This window comes from Pinus tabuliformis, chromosome 8 (genome assembly GCF_031772625.1).
Source record: "Pinus tabuliformis cultivar Carrire ecotype Pingquan chromosome 8, CPIR1, whole genome shotgun sequence".
NCBI classification, from domain to species: domain Eukaryota; kingdom Viridiplantae; phylum Streptophyta; class Pinopsida; order Pinales; family Pinaceae; genus Pinus; species Pinus tabuliformis.
The window spans coordinates 2,079,994,659-2,080,014,046 of record NC_142294.1 but is presented as its reverse complement, the minus strand read 5'-3'; the positions used below and the strand labels follow the sequence as shown (position 1 = coordinate 2,080,014,046).

The window sequence follows — 19,388 nt, the reverse complement described above, 5'->3', positions numbered from 1 at the left end:
GTTTGAGTTCGTTGTTATCTGTCGAACCTATGACTATGTAGAAGATGAGCAAAAGTTGAAACTATTTCCTTCTACTCAAAAGGATGCAGCGTTGTGCTGGTTCATGGGGTTACCTAGCAACAGCATCACAACTTGGGCTCAGACGCAGCAAGCCTTTAATAACAAATATCGAGACTACTGTAGGACAAAAGACACTAAGGAAGAAATCTTCCGAATGACCATGGGAAGTGATGAATCCTTGGAAGATTATGAAGAGAGGTTCCAGCTCAGTTATAAAAGGGCCAGGTGCACACTTGACCCCGAATCTCTGAAGTTGGTCATGCTCAGGGGAATTTCAGAATACCTTCTAGACACCCTCCATCTACTGGCTGGGGGAGACATCTACCAACTACCTTATGAAGACATAAAGTCTATTTTTAGAAACCATTCTAGGGCAGCCAGAAAGAGAGGTAGGGGGAGTCAACCCATAGCCAGTACCTCCTCATCTAGTTCATCCCTCAAAAGTGAACTTGGAAACATGTTGGAAGACTTTAAGAGTGAGATGTTGCAGACTCTTGCCATGCTAATGGATACCTTACGTATCAAAAGGAAACAAGAGGAAGCAGAGAGGGCTTTGGTCATTTTTGGTCCTAGGTGCACTAGGAGGCATCCTAGGAATGAATGTCCATTGAACTCTATAGAGTTTTGTTCAGTCTATGAAGAATATCTTTCCACAGATAAGTGCCCTTCCTTGCCCGGACTTAAAGCTGTATGCCAGGGTGCCGAAGGAGCCACTGAACCACTCTATTTCATGAACCAAAGGAGACTGCGTGGACCTAAACCATACCAACAGGGGATGCAAGGGACATCCCATGCATATTACAACCCCAACCAAGCCAATTCCATACTTTCTTGGGGCCCTCCTGCTCATCCTTCCTAGTCCACGCCTCCTCCTTGATCCTATCCATCTCAATATCATGCCCAACTGGCTACTCATTCATTTCAATGCTATGCTTAGCCACAAACTTAGTGGAATGAAACTCACCAGGGGTGGAGGCCCCAGTACAAATCTCCTCCCGTTGTTTTGTCTCCACCACCTGCTCAACCACAACCATTACCTTCTGCTCCACCAAGGAAACCCTAAATTCCTACCCAACCGACCCCGAACCCAAACAACATACAGGCCCAACAAGTATATAGTGGGGAACCATCATGCCCAACCTACGCTGTGGAGATTCAGGAGATTAACCTGCGATCTGGGAAGGTTCTCCTAGATAGCCAGCCTCCTCCTAAGGAGGTTGAGGAAGATAAAGAGGAAAGTGAACCTAAAGAAATTCCACCCTTTCTTGGGAGACTATCTAGGACAACACAGCCCACCCCAGAAGAAACTGAACTTCTGGGAGAATTGAGACAGTTATGTGTAAAGATACCACTTCTCCAAGCCATAAAGGATGTGCCTATATATAATAAGATGATCAAGGAGAAGTGATTTAGGCATCCAGGCAGGTGCAAGAGAGATTCCCCAACCATCAATGTCATATGGCAACTGTCCGACCTGATGTTGGGGTAGGTAATCTATCCGAAATATTTAGACCCTAGAAGCCCAGTAGTTGATGTCCACATCAATGGCACCATGATCCCACATACCTTGATTTTTCTGGGAGCTACCATTAATGTGATGACAAAGGACACCATGCTCAAACTCAACCTCCAGGGCTCCTTGAGGAAGACCACGACAGTACTGCAGCTAGCAGACCGCTCCACCATGACCCCTAAAGGGATTGTGGAGGATGTGATGGTCTCCATTGATTCTTGGAAGTACCCTGCTGATTTCTTAGTTCTCCAGCTGAAGGCAAAGCTCACTGCGTATCCTCTCATCCTAGGAAGACCCTGGTTGGCCACTGTCGATGCCTACATCAGTTGTTGGGTTGAGAACATGACCATCAAGAATGGGCATATGTCCAAGTAGTTAATCCTATACCCTCCTGCTCAACCCTTGCTAAAACATGATCTACCTCTCTGGTTAGAGGAGGAGGATGAGGATGAAGTCTATTCTGCACCACTGTGCGTAGTGAAAACTGTCATAGGGGGGAAACCGCAAAATGAGGATGATATCCTTGAAAATTTAATTCAGAATCCACCCCCCAGTATTTTGCCATTAGAAGATCTAGTGAAAGAAACCCAAGACAATCCCTTGAATGATCTCTGTGTGGCCGACTCGACCTCTCTCCATGTTAAGAATATAGAGTTTGGCCCAGAAAGAACCTTGAAAGTTAATTCATCCCTATCCACTTCCTAGGAGAAGGAACTGTGCAGCTTAGTGAGAAAACATTTTGATGCCTTCGCTTGGAGTTATGAGGAGATGAAGCGAGTGCACCCTTCGGTTTGTACTCATCATATATACATTAAGGAAGATTGCAAACAAGTCAGGCAGCCTCAAAGGAGGATGAATCTAGCCCTTAAAGACATTGTTAAGGAAGAATTGCAAAAATTACTTGATGCAGGATTCATCTAACCCATCTCTGACAGTGAATGGGTCTCTCCTTAGGTGCTAGTGCCAAAGAAAAATGGTAAGTGGAGAATCTGTGTTGATTATTGGGAACTGAACAAAGCCACTAAAAAGGACGATTTTCCTTTGCCTTTCATAGATCAAGTGTTAGATGGTCTGGCAGGGAAAAAAATTTCTCCTTCCCAGATGGGTTTAGCGAGTACAATCAGATTCAAATCAGCTCGGAAGACCAAGATAAGACCACTTTCACTTGTCCTTGGGGTACCTTTACATATCGGGTCCTTCCTTTTGGTTTGTGCAATGCTCCACCCACTTCCCAGAGAGCAGTATTGAGTATATTTTCTGAACTGGTTCATGATGCAGTGCAAATATATATGGATGATTTTACTCCTTATGGTTCTGACTTTCAGGAAGCTTTATGTAATCTGGGAAAAGTTTTGGACAAGTGTATTGAAATGAACCTATCCCTTAGCCTGGAAAAATGTGAATTTTTTATGACTGAAGGGACCATGCTAGGTCATGCAATATTTCAACAAGGATTGTAGGTGGACCCCAACAAATTTGCCATCATCCAAAGGGTCCCACCTCCTCAAAAGGTGAGAGATGTCTGAAGTTTCCTAGGCTTAGCTGGATATTACAGAAGATTCATTAAAGATTTCAGTAAGTTATCCTCTCTGTTGTTTGGTCTTTTAGGAAAAGATGTCGAGTTCATATGGACTGAGAACTGTCAAGAAGCCCTAGATACCTTGAAAAGAAAACTTGTGACTGCCCCAATTTTGAGAGGCCCAGACTGGACCCTACCTTTCCACATTGACATAGATGCCTTGAACAAACCAATAGGAGTAGCCTTAGGACAAATTGATGAAAAGCTACCATATGCCATATACTTTATAAGTAAAAAATTGTCAAAGGTAGAGTTAAACTACACGGTAATCGAGAAGGAACTCCTAGCTGTAGTTCATTCCTTAAACAAATTCAGACATTACATCATAGGCTATCAAACCTTTGTACACACTGATCATGTTGCAATTAGATATCTAATGAACAAACCAAATGTAAATGCTTGCATTATTAGATGGTTGCTTTTACTGTAGTAGTTTGATTTGACCACTGTTGATAAGCCTGGTAGAGAAAATGTTGTTGCTGACATTTTGTCTAGAGTAAATTTGCCTGCAGGTGAAGAAGGAATGGTGGATGATCAAACGCCAGATGAACACCTATTTTCTATCTTAGTACTCTCTCCATGGTTTGCTGATATAGCAAATTACTTGGTCTCAACACAGTTCCCACCACACCTGTCCTCAAAAGAGAAGAGAAAGATCGTGAGGAAAAGTGCCCCTTTCACCTGGACTATGGGAAATCTCTTCAAACTTGGCCGGGATCAGATCTAGAGAAGATGTGTCAGGGAGGAGGAATTTTTTGAAATTCTCCTGACCTGTCATGATGGGCCTTGTGGAGGCCATTTTGCAGCAAAGAGGATTGCCTTCAAAATATTGCAGGCAAGCTACTATTGGCCCACTCTTCATCAAGATGTGAAGAGATACACTAGCCAATGTGATCGGTGCCAAAGGATGGGGAAACCTACTCCAAAGGATGAGATGCCTATGCAACCTCAAGTGACTTTTGAGCCATTTGAGAAGTGGGGCATGGAATTTGTGGGTCGTATCGACCCTCCTTCAAAACAAAATCAATACATCATTGTGTGCACCGATTATCTAACAAAATGAGCAGAGACAAAAGCAATTAAGGTAGAAACAGAGGAAAAAGTGACTGAGTTTTTAAGAGAAAACATATTCTATAAGTTCGGGTATCCAAGAGAACTGGTCACAGATCAAGGCAGTAAATTCACTTCCAATTTGATTGAAGACCTGTTCACACATCATAAAATCAAGCACATGACTTCCACCCCTTACCATCCACAGGCCAATGGGCAGGTGGAAGTCACTAACAGAGCTTTGGAAGGAATTCTGATCAAGGTAGTGAGCAACAGTAGAAAAGATTGGGCGGATAGACTAGTTGAGGCCACCTGGGCCTACAACACAACATGGAATACCACCACAGGGTTCACAGCCTATGAACTAGTCTATGGGAAGAAGGATTTACTGTTAATAGAATTTGAATACAATACATTAAGGATGGTAGCTCAGCTGGACCTAGACCTCAACCATGCACAGAGAGAAAGACTACTCTAGATTAATGGATTGGATGAACAAAGATTGTAGGGCCTTCTCCAGACAGAGGTAGTTCAACTTCAAAGGAAGATATGGCATGACAAAAATATCAAGGAGAAGCAATTCCAAGAGGGAGATTGGGCACTGCTCTATGACTCAAGGTATAAAGACTTCAAAGGCAAGCTAAGGACAAGATGGTTGGGGCCCTACACTATGGAAAAATGCAATGACAATGGTTTAGTTCTGATCAGAACCATTGATGAGGAAGCCATCCCCATGCTTGTCAATGGACATAGGTTGAAAATTTACAAGAAGCCCCTCTCCAAGCGAGAGTTCATTGAAGATCTGAATAAGATAGTGTTGGTAGTGGAGCAGGTCTTAGCCTCCACTTTATCCACTCACTGAAGAAGCAAAGAAAAAGGAAAAAATAATAAGGACTCAACTGAAAACCTCCATGAGGCGCTTGAGTCCCATCATTGGGTTGAAAACCTCTTTTGAGGCGGCCCAGTGATGACAAAAATAAAAAAGAGAGAGAATAAGATCCCTGGATGAAAACCTCCCTTGGAGGCACCCAAGGCAGGCAATGAGGGTGAAAACCTCCTTGAGGCACCCTAGTTGTCTTTCAAAAAAAAGAAAAAAAGAAGAAGAAAAAACAGAGAAAAGAAGGAAAAGAAAATTGACTTTTAATGTGCATTGCAGGTTACAGGTGGACCACAGGAAGCAAGAGAAGATGCCACAAAGTCTATTTCATCTCCTCCACACTTTTATCCATCATTTCTGACCTTTCTTCCATCTCATTGTGTTTTTATTCCGAAGATTGTGTGTTCTATAGGATGCCCTATGTATTCTACAGGAGGTTGCTGTAGAAATCATAGAGAGCCAGAAATGGTTCCAAAAAGTAGTTTGAGGGGTTGGGAAGTATCATGAAGAGCATGTAGACCCTCCTACAGCTATCCACCCTCCTGGCCATCCATCCCACACCTGCACCACCTCATCATCATCATTTTTTCCTTCCTGTCGAAAAACACAGAAACCAATTTTTAGAAAAAAACAAAAAAAATAAAGGGAGCAGCACCTCCAAATCCCACTTGCAGCTTACCAAGTACCCATCCATTCCATTAGCATCTCTGGTGTCATCCTCATAGCTCACAACACAAAAATCAGCTAAAAATTTTAAAGGGAGAAGTAGCTATAGGAGCTCTTGTAGGATTTCCCGTAGCAGCTGATCCCATTAAAATCAAGCCACAACAGAAAAATAAGCGCAACCATGGGGTTGAAGGGGATGTCTGAAGCCAGATCCAGCTAGAGGATACCTGCACAAAGCAAACAAGCCACACATCAGACAACAGAAAGCATGCAACAAAGGAAATACAAGCATGCAACAACTGAAATACAAGCATGCAACAGCAAAATGAACCAAAATACCTCACAGCTCGTACATTCGACTCTCAGGTAAGTGACTAACCCTCTCCTCTGTTGCATCTGTGTAGTTGAAAAATATGCATAAGTGAATGAGATGGTTAGGGTTGAACGAGAAAAGGTGTCTAGTTAACTGGCCATCCTCATCTAGTTGACTGTGCTCATCCAGAGATGCCACCACATGTGTGCCTAGTCAACTCACAAAAAAATCTAAAGGACAAGTAGTGGAGGGCATGCAAACTTCAATGCAATGATGAGAATTTATTGCAGGAAAGAGCCATGATGACAAGGAAGTGGGGACCAATGGTCCAAATATGGCAATGTACATTTTTGCCAGCTCACCCCATCACCAGAAATATCTAAAAGAAGAAATAAGTATTCCTCCTCGAAACTCCTTCACCACCTTTTCTCTCATTTCACCCTTATCCACTTAGCTGCAACAAGCTCTCTGTCACCACCATAGCCTTGAAACCATTGTTCTCCATCGCTTTCATCCATCCTCCTGCTATCGGCATTCTATAGGAGCAGTAACATGTTCTACGGGAGCACCTACAACCAGTTCTATAGGAGGGGTAGTAAGCAGTTTTTAAGGAGGAAACATGGGATTTTTTCTCGAATTCTAGCTTGAAGAGGTAGGTTTTGTGCATACCCACCTTGATTATCAATATGTGCAAGGAATGATACAATTTTAAAGAGGAATTGAGTCTGTAGAAGAAGAGGAATTCCATAAAAAAATTCTTCCCGTTTTCTTAAAAAAAACACAATTTTTCTCTGTTTTCTTGTTTCTTCAAAATTCTTATCTCCATCTCTACCTTGGGTGTTCCAAAGGGGTATAAGCACAATGACATGGGGATTCATGAGGAAGGAACCCACAAATTTTGTCAGTCTCCATGAACATCCCAAAGTAGTAGCCATTTTCACGAGAGCAAATTAGATGCCATTTTTGAAAATTCTGAGGGTTTGATGAAGAAGTGGCTCAAAAGTTTGCCCATTCTTTAGTCCCTCACTCAAGGACCCATGCCACTATTACTTTTAGAGGTCTCTCAATGGAAATTACCCTAGAATTTATCAGTAGGGTTACCACCCTTCCTCTTGGAATACCTTGGAGCAAAGATGAGAAGCCAATTGGACAATCTGCCAAGAAAACCTTCTTCCAACCCAATGAACATTTTGTAGAAGACAAAAATGGCATTAGAAGGACAAACATACCTTACCCTTGGGATGAGGTCAGTTACCAAATTATCAAATATATTTCTTGTGAAAGGAGGTATAGCATAGTTTATGGCTACCATTTTAGACTTCTCCATGAGTTGAGATATGGCATGGACACTCCAACACCCCAGAAACTCAACATCTCCTATTTTCTCATGTAGTCCCTCATAGATTCCAACATTAAGTTGAAGGCAGGAGGTCCAGATCAGTTGGCTCACCATGGGTTAATTAAACTGTTAATGGAAGAAGCCCTCTATACCTTCACAATCCCCATAGCATGGGAAATCTTCAGAAACATGACAAAAGAAGATGATATAAACGCCCTCACATATGATCTCCAGTCCTTCTGATAGTGAGGAGGAATCACAGAAAGGGGGAGAAGGGGAGGAAACTGAGGAATAAGAAGGGAAGGAGGAAGACACCAAGATAGAGAAGGAAGACACCAAGACAGAGGAGAAAGAAACCAAAACAAAACAAAAGGAAACAAAACCAACAGAGACAGAGAAAACGATAGAAGGAGAGGAAGAAGGGGCAGAAAAGATAGAAGTATCCCCCGAGACCCTAGAAAGAGAGGCAGCAATTGCCCTCACTGCCTTGAGCACCCCATTTAAACCAAAACAAAAGAGGAAGAGGCAGACATCAATGTATTTCTGGGCTTGGAAAAGCACAAGGATAAAAACAGGGAAACCACAGTCATCTTCAACAGTGCCTATTATAATTGAAGATTCACCCACTGTCAAAGGTGAAGGATCTCCCTCTAAAACCCCCATCACATATGAAAGAGGAAGTTCCAGATCTTCCAGAGCCATCAAATTTATACATGTCCAACTTGGGTGGCCAAGGGTGCGAATGTTGGTGATTTCGATGGAAGTGAATATGATGGCTAGATTCTCTTTCAAGGTCTTCATTAATACCATGTGCCTCCATATGCAACCCTGACATGCTCATATTGAATTGTGCCATGAATTTCTTCATCTCTTCCTGGAAAGAATCCGTCCCGAGAAGGCCTCAAAATTTTTTTTTTGCTAAATGGAGTTTTACTCTCGGATGATCAATAATGCAGTGGCCAATTTCAAGAAAACTTGATCTTGCCTAATGTCCTGCGAAAATCAGGCCTAGGCTATAGCAGCCACAAGCCATATTGTGCAGAGGGCCAGATCTGCCTGCGACAGAAGAACCCCAACTGGTGGATTGGTGCGGTGGCAACAGAACCTCAATTGCTAAATATGAATGATATTGTGGTGGTAGAACCCCAACTGGGGATTTGATTGTGGCAGCAGCAAAAATTTAACTTTCATGACGCACATAGAAGATTATACATCATACTATGCTATAAAATGAGCCTCACATCTTAATAAATGATTATTTAGCCATAATTTATAATAAATACACTTTAAATACTCAATATTAAATATATATAATAACTCTATCTTATACATAATAATGTTGTGTAAACATATACATTTTGTCAAAAACTCTTACCTCTACTTAAATAACATAATTAACACCATGCTAGTGACTCTGGGTCATCCGTGATAACCTTTATCCGTACCCAAGCTTTGGAGATTCCCATCTTAGAAGATAGTGATAGAACAAAAACATGTTCCATTAAACCTAGAAAATGTTCATTAAAGTAGCGAATAAGCCTTCCTCGTGCACTAAGTCCACCCATCGTGGAAGAGCCACCATCGGTGAAAGACAGATGTAAGATGTGAATTTCCACAGTGAAGATGTTGGTAGGCAATGAACGAGTGTGGTGGAACTGCCACGACGAAGGCGTCAACAATTGCTGCACCTGCCCACTTGATCCCGGAAGATTAAGCCCAAAGGAAACGAACAGTGGTCGGCGGTGCATCTTACCATTCATTGGAAATTTCGACCCATCATAATACGATACCGACAACCCACGTGGGTGACGCATGGTACACTTAGAGTGGGCCTTCACCTCGAAGGCTTGTGGAATTCCCTCTGCACGCCGATCATAATACGACATCTTTTGATAACACCTCCCAACTTCGTGACGACGGTGACTTTACGCGTGTACGTAGGCGTCAACAATTGCTGCACCTGCCCACTTGATTCCGGAAGAGTAAGCCCAAAGGAAACGAACAGTAGTCAGCAGTGCATCGTACCATCATACGCTCCGATCATAATACGACACCGACAACCCACCTGGGTGACGCATGGTACACTTAGAGTGGGCCTTCACCTCGGAGACTTGTGGTATTCCCTCTACGCGCCGATCATAATACGACATCTTTTGACGACGGTGATTTTACTTTTCGACTTCCCTATTTAGCTTTTCGACCGGCCATTTCTCTAGTTTTTCATCTTGATCTTCATTGCCGTGACAAGGGTTTCCTCCATCTTCCAAGCTGATCCGATCGATCACTAGAAGGTATCAAGTATGAAGCCCGTAGCAACGCCGTCATGGGAGCCACACCAGGTTTTCATCAACCACAGGGGAAAGGATACCAAGCTGACTCTTGCCAGCCTCATTTACCATGCCCTCCAGCCCTATGGTTTGCGAGTCTTTTTGGATCAGTACGCACTTTGCCCGGGAGATACTATCGAGACTGAAATCCGAGGAGCCATTAGCAGTTCCTCTGTTCACATTGCCATATTCTCGAAGAAATATGCTGAATCACGCTGGTGCTTAAAAGAGCTTTGTTGGATGTTGACATCATCTCATGAGCCCAGGTTTATTCCCATATTCTGTGACGTTGAGCCTTGGGAACTTAGTTTCGTTGAGAAGGGATGTTATGCCGAAGCCTTTGAGAAACATCGTAAAAGAGAATCCATGGAAGTAGTGGATGAGTGGAAGAAAGCACTCGGAAACGCCGCAAGCATTTCTGGTAAGGTGTTCAAAGGGAAGGAAACGCTCGGAAAAGCCGCAGGCAATTCAGATACAGTGTTCAGATGGAAGGAAAGGTGAATACATACTTTACTTATTTAACATATCACAGAAGAGATATTTCACTTATTTATCATCTATCAACTTGGTGAATCTTGAATCATCAATTTTTTTAACTATGATAGACTGCAAATGATTTTTTTGTTTATAGTGATGACTATGGAAAGCTTCTGAGGAACATTGAAAACACTGTAATGGAACACGTCAAACGGGACCCATTAGAAATCCCTCCTCACGCAGTTGGACTAGACCAGGCCTGGAAGGATTTGCATGATCAAATTAAGAAACAAAGCTCCAAAATGGTGGTAGTAATAGCCGGATTAGGCGGAATAGGGAAGTCAACTCTGGCGAGACATATCTTCAACGAATTGAGGTGTTCGGAGTTTAGAAGGGCTTCTTATTTGTTTAACGTCAGAGAAACAGATGAACATGATTTGCAGCAGCAGCTCTGTCGTGATTTGCTGGGCAAAAATACGTTACATAGGTGGGAGCTGAAGACTATGTTACATAGGTGGGAGCTGAAGACTATGTTACGAAAGAGTCTAAAAGGATTAAAGATTTTGATTGTTTTCGATGATGTGGATAAGTGGGACAAAATAGAACATGTACTGGATGTACATGCTGTGGAAGAGGGTAGTCTGATCTTCGTAACATCTCGTGATAAAGATGTAGTGAGGGCCTCTTATAAAAACACTTCATTCGTGTATGATGTACAGCCATTGAAGAACAAGCATGCCCGAGAATTGTTCTGCTATCATGCCACCCGTCAATCAAATTCACTTGAAGGGTGCGCAGATTTGGTGGAGGTTTTTTTGAAAATTTGTGGGGGTTTGCCTCTCTGCTTACAAGTTTTGGGGGAGCAGCTATCTAGTAATTATGATAGAACGCATTGGGAGCGGCAGTTGAAATTATACTCTCAAGGAGCGAGTCTGCCCGAAGCAAACGATGTAATTAATGAATTATTAAAATGGAGTTGCAAAGATATGGACAGCGAACAGCGAAGGATGCTTTTGGATGTGGCTTATTTCTTGGTGGGAGAAGACAAGGAACTGGCTGTTCAAGTGTTAGAGGGATTAGACTATATGAAGGACGTTCACTACTCCCTCAGAAGGCTCTGTGAAACTTACCTCATAAGCTTCAAGAACGACGTGGACTTTCATCATGATAAGGCATCAGCATATTCTGCGCGGGAGGCATCAGCAACTTCAACGAAGCGCAGTTCAAAAATGATAATGCATAATGAAGTCCGGGAGATGGCTCGATGTATTGTTAGAGATGATCGAAGCGAGCCACTACGCTTTCGCTGCGCAGTGGATTTCGAAAAGCAGGTATGCGAAGTTTCGATTTCCTTGCACTTCTCCGCTTCTAATTATAATCTTTTTGACATTTTTGACTTTGGATGTTTCCTATAATGGCTGGCTTGAAATAATGCCATTTGATGTTTTTAAAATTATGTTTTTTTAATAACCGGAGATTATATTGTTTTTTCTTTTGTTCAATAACAAAATTGCTTTTTAAACCGATTCTAGGTTTATTAAGATTTAAAAAAAAATATTGCGCTAAATATTTTGAAAATAAAAAACAAATTTTAATCTTTTCAAAAGTAGTAAATTAAAAAATAAATTTTAATTTTTTAATAATTTCCAAAATAAATTTTAATCTTTTCAATAGTAAATTAAAAAATAAATTTAATCTTTTTAATATAAATTGTTTTTCCTAATGTGTTGATTGTTATTTTTATTTGGTTTTAATTTAAATAATAAGATATAAAAATATATATTTAAAAAAAAGTTATACAATTTTTGCAGAAAAGAATGTTAGGTAGATAGCTATCTACTATTTTTTTTTAATGTAAGAATGCCATGTGATAGCTGTCCACGATAGTTTAAGCAAATATTTTCATAAAAATTGCAGCCACTATCTACATAGAAATTTATTGTAAAAGAATTCGTAATTATCTTTATTTTCACTATATGTCTACTAGTTACAAAGAAATTTCAAAATATGTTGAAACTCCCACATAATAAAGTGTTAATAATTATAAACTTTATGTGTTTCTATAATTTTGGTCATTTGATTTGGATTAAAAAGTGTTTAAATATTAACTTTTGGGACTAATAACTTTGACTGTCAATTATTTTTTGCATAAGGCAGGCATATTAAATTTATTATATTTTGTAATTAGATATTTCCAGTAATTAAACACTAGTTTAAAAAATATGCCTTTTGATGTTTTGTTAAGAGGGTAACAATGGTTAAATTTCATATATGTGTGTGTGAGAAATATTCATTTTTATGTATGTTTGCATGATAGAGAGATATATCTCTTGCATCTATTTTTATAACAATATATCTTAGATATAAGCAAACTCCCAATTGGACTGGGGAAATACAAGATAAAGTTCCAAGACAAGCACATATTGCATGGTACTTATAAACTCTCAAATAAACCATGGTGTAGTAGTCCGCTCGTTACTACACAAACCATGGGTTTTGGGCATGCTACAAAATGCTTGTCTCTATCCTAACTCACATCATGCAATCCCACACCATGCACCTTGAACCTTAAACACTGAAGCTTGGGGGTTTAAACCTGTGCTCATGGCCCATCTTTATGCTATATAAAAAAACCTACGGTGATAGAGTAATGAGATTGAAAGGTATTTTAGTTGTTCAATAAAAATAATAAAAATGACATAACAATTTTTTGTTTGATTTGAGAGTTTTTGTGTAGTTTGTTCAGCTTTAGCATGCTCATAATACATCCCATTTTTTAAAAAATGGATCTACTTAGTGGTTGGAAATTGAAATCTCAAATGGAAAATCACAATGACTTTCTTACATTCCTTAAATTTATAATCCAATCTGAACATGATCACATTCCTGTCTTTCAAATCTTGGAATGCCTAGTAAAATGGTCTATCGTTACTTATTACACAATCATGAATTTCCTCATAACACATACATTGTATATTATTATTGTTTTAAATATTAGAATCCTTCCAAATCCCTATTTAAAAGTAAAAATGGGATCAAATTTGTTTTATTATTTATAAGATCATTTTTCAGTCCAACTTCTCATGTTGAATGTTGAGATCAATTGCTCCTATTCAAAATACATTACACAACTAATGGGTTTGAGCATGCTAATTGAGAATTATTCTACATGACTTACATAAGCTATGAAATTACTTGAACAATGAATATACATAATTTTCCTAAATTATTGATCAATTTCACAATTACTAACATGATTTAATATGTTATTCTTTAATGTGTATATCTAAGATTTCACTAGGTTTTATTTAGTTTATGCCTAAGCTAAAATTAATAAAATAAAATTTATCTCAATAAAAAAATTACTATAGTAAAAAACAAATAAAATAAATATAATAATAACATTTAAAAGATAAACATAAATAAATATAGAACATCATTTGAAAAACAATTTTGAACAAAAAAAAACCATGAAAAATAATTTTGACAAAAAAATCCATAGTAAAAAAACTTTGGTAAAGTGTCCATCAAATTTATACTCTCAGAAGATTAGTTCATGATAATATTAAAATATTCCCAAAAAAGAGAAAGAGGCCATGAAAATTCCGATTACAATAGAAACTAAACATAATTAGTTCTATTATTACGATAATTTTTTTTAACGTAATTAGTTTTTCTCTTTCGCTGGTGTGTCGTGAAAGACTTGCCGTTGAGGTATCTGTTTATTTGTTTTTCTAAACTATGTCGCACGGTTCCGCATAGAAAAATCCAAAGTCCAGTACTTCAACAATTTTAACTTTGGGATGGCATATTAAACCCAAAGTCTATCGCTTAAATATTTCCAACTTTTCGATGGTCGAGGATTAATCGCATCAGTAAAACAACATCAGTGGAAATAGCAGAAAAAATTGCAAAAGAGTACATTCTTCACCTTCCGTAAGGAAGTTCAGTTAAAAGGAATATGTTTGAAAGAGAATGAAGTTAGGTTAAATAAATCCATGTGAAAGAGGAAATGAGTTTTTATGGGATTCAAAACATTGCATAACTAGTTTCTGATTTTCCAATTTAACGAACGAAAATGTTAAATGGGAATAAATTATTTTCGGATACATTTTTTTTTAGAAAAAGCATCATGGATAAAAACAAATATAAGATAAAAAAAAGCAAATGCCAAAATTATTATCCCATACATACAGTCGGTAATGTACAAGAAAAAATTACATGAAAAATTATGATCAAGTTATTAGTTTATTTGTATTCTAAACAATGTGCATCGGATTTTTGAAAAGAGAAATCCAAAATCCACACTTCATTACCATTTCTCACTATTGAATAATATATCAAACATTACAGACTTTGCATAGACTATCCTTCAAGCATCAGAATTTCACTATTTCTGTGTCTCTCTATATCTTTTACATTACACTAACGTAGAGATGTATGTTGTGGGTGGGTGTGTTGCAACCACAACCGACTTCTCTATTTTTCCAGAGCATGCAGACTTATATTAATTGTAAATACCAAAGGCTCTAGATAATGGTGCGGCCACAAGAGTTTTTGATGGAAATTTGGATGTGTATCTTTCTTTATTACAAAATATTTGTGAGAACTATTAAGTCTATTATTTTCTCCTCTCCAAATTATATTTATATCTTTAAAGTGAATATTTAAAGTATATTTTGCTAAATTTTTTATATGTCAAATGTTTTAAATTTCCATGTATTTCTCAACTACTGAGTTGGTTTTCAGTAGTTTGATTCCATTCAGTTTCTATAACCATTAAATGTGGTTATTGTCTACTCAGAAAATCTAGAATACAAATTTTACTTCTATGAAAGTTTCAAGATTAAGAATAAGATTCCATTCAATTTCTATAACCATTAGATGTGGTTGATTTTGAATATTTTCTTTACTTAGAAAGTATGGAATGTAAATTTTACCTTCCTTGAGTTGTTTAATTTCAAAATCAAAGTTTGTGAAGAGAGCTTCTCATCCAATAAAATTTGACTTTCTTGGTTTCTTGATATTTTTGGTTAACACCTTCTTCATGGCTGAAGCATTAGTTCTAAGAAAAAACTTTTATTTATTAGGTGTATATCTAACTTATCAATGCAATTCTAAGCAGTTTTTACTTCTTTTTCAATGGTCGAATAGTATTTTTCGAGGGTTCCACACAAGTGAGGCAAGCTGAATAATTTACTCCTGGCCTTCTTTGAGTTGTTTGAGGATTACTTCCCATCCTTTATCACTCGCATCCATTTCAACAATGTTTGGCAAACTTTCATAAACATAGAGGATAGGAAGAATTTTTACCTTCCGTTTTATCTTTTTAAGTGCTCCATACTCCATAGTTTTGGTTTTTTTTAGTCCTTGATTTAGAACCTTTCTATCCTAGGTCTTTATAAAAATTACAGTTATAGTTTAGACAACCAAAGATGGGTTTTGTCTTTTATTTCATCTTGGAAATTTCTGTGCAAATGCCATTGCATGCTGCGGATCGCCATTTTCAATGACATGTCCAAGGAATTTAACCTTGGTCTGGAAGATTTCCATATTACTTTTGCTTAGAATTAAATCACTACTTTTGAAAACTTGTTTAAATTTGTGTACATGCTTAAAATGTTCATCAATTGATCTAGAAAATATCAAAATATCATGAGATGATAATGGTCAACTATCATGCTAGGGTATATAAGATATTTGCTTTGGGGGGTTTTGTTTTAATTTTTGGAGGATCAATGTCTGAAACAGATTTAAATCAATGATGACTAAAGTTGTTGAATAGTACTAATATTAACCAAAGGGCTACTATTAAAATCCACATAGTGATTTAGTTTATGTGGTGATGAGTAGAAACAAACAAATGTTATGACTATTATAGTTTTCAAATAGAAAATTAAATAACCATAAGTAAGAAAACCTTCAAACAATGTTCAAAAAGTTTGACAAAATATGCCCAAGATTACAATGATACCGATGATTTTATGATTTAGAGGGAATTACTTAAACAAACAGTTTTTATAATTCATTCTCTTTAAAGATGATCTTTTTCAGAAAGCTTATAAGAGTGAATTGAGACTCAACTACTCCTATATGGTTATCTTTGTAAAACTTAAGAATACGATGAAAACAAGTGAATGAAAATTGGAAAACTTACAAGGAATACGAAACTGTATGAATCAAAATTCAGAATCCTTTTCTTTGGTATTAATGATTCAGAAATAACGGCGTACATTTAGTGATTACAAATGTTTCTTCAAGGGTGCCACCCTTAATAACTCGTTAAAGAGAGTTATTTATACAATCTTAGAGATAAGAAAATATCTTAAACAAATTTACAAAAATAGATTAATACAAATCAAGAATATGAATTGATAGTCGATTATTTTGGTGTTCAACTGTTGGTAACTGTTGAATGCTGCTGAGTTGTTGATGATTGTCCCTAGAAATGTTGATTGTTGTTTGATCCTCCTTTTAGTCAAGTAAATTAGTTAACTATTCCCAGCGTTTCTTATCTGGGATAGATAACTTAGTCACCCTTTGATAAACCTCATCCATTTCTATATATTTAGTAAAAGTTGGTTTCACTAAAAATATATGTCTAATTTCATTTAGGATGGAAAAGGCATCTCTGAGTGTATTCAACACAACCCTTGGTGTTGCTTCACCTATTTTGTTTGAAACTGTACCTGCATTGGTACTAACCTCTGAAGTTTTCAAACATAGTCTTCAATGGGCATTAATTTATCATTTATCACAAGCATAGAGGGAAAACCCTTGCTAGTCAAGGGTTCCAACTTACTGAAAAAACATTGAACTATTACATTAACACTGCTGCATTTATCCTCCAACTGAAGAATGAGATTTCAATAGCTTCTTGAGTTTTTTCCAACAAGTCCTTTTGATCAAAGATTATCCTGATATAAGGTGAGATATCTTTGATTGATTCGGTATTCTCTTTCCTAACATTTCCTTTACCAAACTCAATTTATTTCCAAGGTAAGATTCTTTGATTTCTTTATGCAATACCTCAATTTGACTTTTTGCCCTCCACAACTCAGTTGCATGTGAAATGTATGTAATTGCTTTCATGTGTTGTAATGTCTTTAGTTGATCCTGCAATTTCTTCATTTCCTCTGTCTGAATAGACAGATTCTGCATAGCTCCTACTGTTGTTCCTGTAGTTGAAGCTATAGTTATAGAGACTGCTTTAAGAGGAACTACATCCATTGGAATATTGGCCCTTTTTACAATTTCCTCCTTCTCTTTGATAAGTTTCTCCATTTTCTCCTCCATCTGTTTTATTTGCAGATTTTGTTCCATGATGAGCTTCATCATGTCAGATTTTTGAGTTTCAGTTTCTTCAATCTCTTTAGTCATTGGTTCCTTTGAAGCTGGCAATTATAGTTGCTTCCTTAATGCTAAAATCTTAGTATTTCGTCTTGACAATTTCTTCTACAGTCTGTTAGGTTCCTATACCAATAGGAGTCATAATTTTTGAATGACTAAGATTAAAACTGTAATATGTACATACCTTTGCTTGTGCAAATATTTTCCATATTCAAGAAAAAATTAAAAAATGTAAAGAGGGTATATCCTAAAAGAAAAATGAAAGGACAAAAAGAATATAAAGGTTAAAAAAGATGAAAAATATGAACCCCAACAAAAACAAATAAGACCATGAAAATGTGCAAACCAAAAATGCCACTACCATTTACTTTTTATGAAGCATAATAATGATTGTGCGCAACTAGTTATTCATGCCATAATCCATGGTAATCAAATCATTTAATCTTGGTTACTCCATGATTTGAATTTCATGTTATATATAGAAAATAAAATTTGACCAAACTGTTTAATCTTGGCAGATAATTAGATTAGGTATAGTAAATAAAAGCAGCTCAATAGTTTAATCTGAGTCCTTGGATATAATAAGGTTAGACTTAGATAGCTTACTTTTGTAAAAGAAAAGAAAATGTTTTGATAAGGGTTTGCCAGCTTAAGTGCACCCTAATAAAGAGAAGAAAAATGGTAGGATGAGTAGGTGGGTAAGTAGAAGAATGGTTGTAGAATTATGATGATTGTTAGATAAAAGCATATTCATCATCAAAGTTCTAAGTATGAACAAAATTGGGCATGTCTCAAATCCACAAAGTCAAATTGATTAACCTCCCTCCCTTCATCATTACACCTTTCACATAACTAATTTCCAAGAAAAGTCTTAAGTACCTAAAATCTTAAGTCAAAGGGGATCAGAGCATTTCTCTGATTTCTGGAGGGACCATACCCTCGACCCAATGACTTATAGGTCCTAATTACTAAAAGGCCCCTCATGAACATTCACCCCCTTTAAAAACACTCATATTCCCCAAAAATATCCTTTTCCTATGAAAAAACATTATTTTCTTAAGGAAAAGTCACTCCCTCCTAATAAACCCCTTTCTCTAAGGATAAGGCCTTGTTATCCTCTAGAAAAAATGATCACCCCCCATCAAAAAACCCCTTTTTCCAAAGAAACCCACAAGAACAATACTGAGCCTAAGTTATAATGTGTTTATAAAAGAAAATAAATTATGAATACACATTTAACTTAGCGCTAAGTTATTTTCCGCTTTCAATTCATATTAGATTTAAATTTATATATTAAAATCCCAAAAAAGAAATATAACCCTTCCCCTATATCATTATAAATAAAACCCTTATATTAATACCCCTCCTTGAAAGTTTGAAACATAAAAGTTATAATAAAACCCTACCCCGATAAAACAAATTAATTTATTGATCTACGGTTAATTAATAATAAACCTCTGCTAATGAAATCACCCCCGATGCCCTTAACCCACCATAATCCATGATTAATTAGAACCCGCTACTCTTAAACCTTCACTGGACCCCTCCATTAAACTTCATGACAAAACTCTGCCCTGATCACCATACGATCAGGCCCCCTTTGATCCAATAGTGGACAATCATATCGAGCGGCCTTCGAAGTCCAACATTTACCTTCCTGATATGGGTGGTTTTCCTGTTGGGCCCCGATGTTACGTGGCACCTGATGAATGGCATCGGGCGGCGTCCCCCGAGAATCACTCTAGCCCAAAAGCTGTGTGATCAAACCCGCTTACCACCTCCTGCTAGACGATAAAACGTCCCATCTCCCGCTAAAAGCCCAATGTACCTGTTCCCG

The 19,388-nt window shown here is 37.6% G+C and overlaps 1 protein-coding gene across 1 annotated transcript; it reads left to right on the top strand.

The window, feature by feature from the left end:
* The first annotated feature begins 9,642 nt into the window (after positions 1–9,642).
* Positions 9,643–11,742, top strand: LOC149244832 (disease resistance protein RPV1-like). Its single transcript, XM_089371653.1, has 3 exons — positions 9,643–10,221; positions 10,356–11,532; positions 11,734–11,742. Exons 1-3 carry the CDS (start codon positions 9,698–9,700, stop codon positions 11,740–11,742), a joined length of 1,710 nt encoding a protein of 569 aa, XP_089227779.1. The 5' UTR covers positions 9,643–9,697.
* Positions 11,743–19,388: the final 7,646 nt, after the last annotated feature.

Bases quoted from the DNA above. Each gene is read 5' to 3' on its own strand.
- LOC149244832 (XM_089371653.1), top strand. From the start codon at position 9,698: ATGAAGCCCGTAGCAACGCCGTCATGGGAGCCACACCAGGTTTTCATC. The intron at 10,222-10,355 runs GTGAATACATAC...TTTTGTTTATAG, and splicing joins GTGTTCAGATGGAAGGAAAG to TGATGACTATGGAAAGCTTC.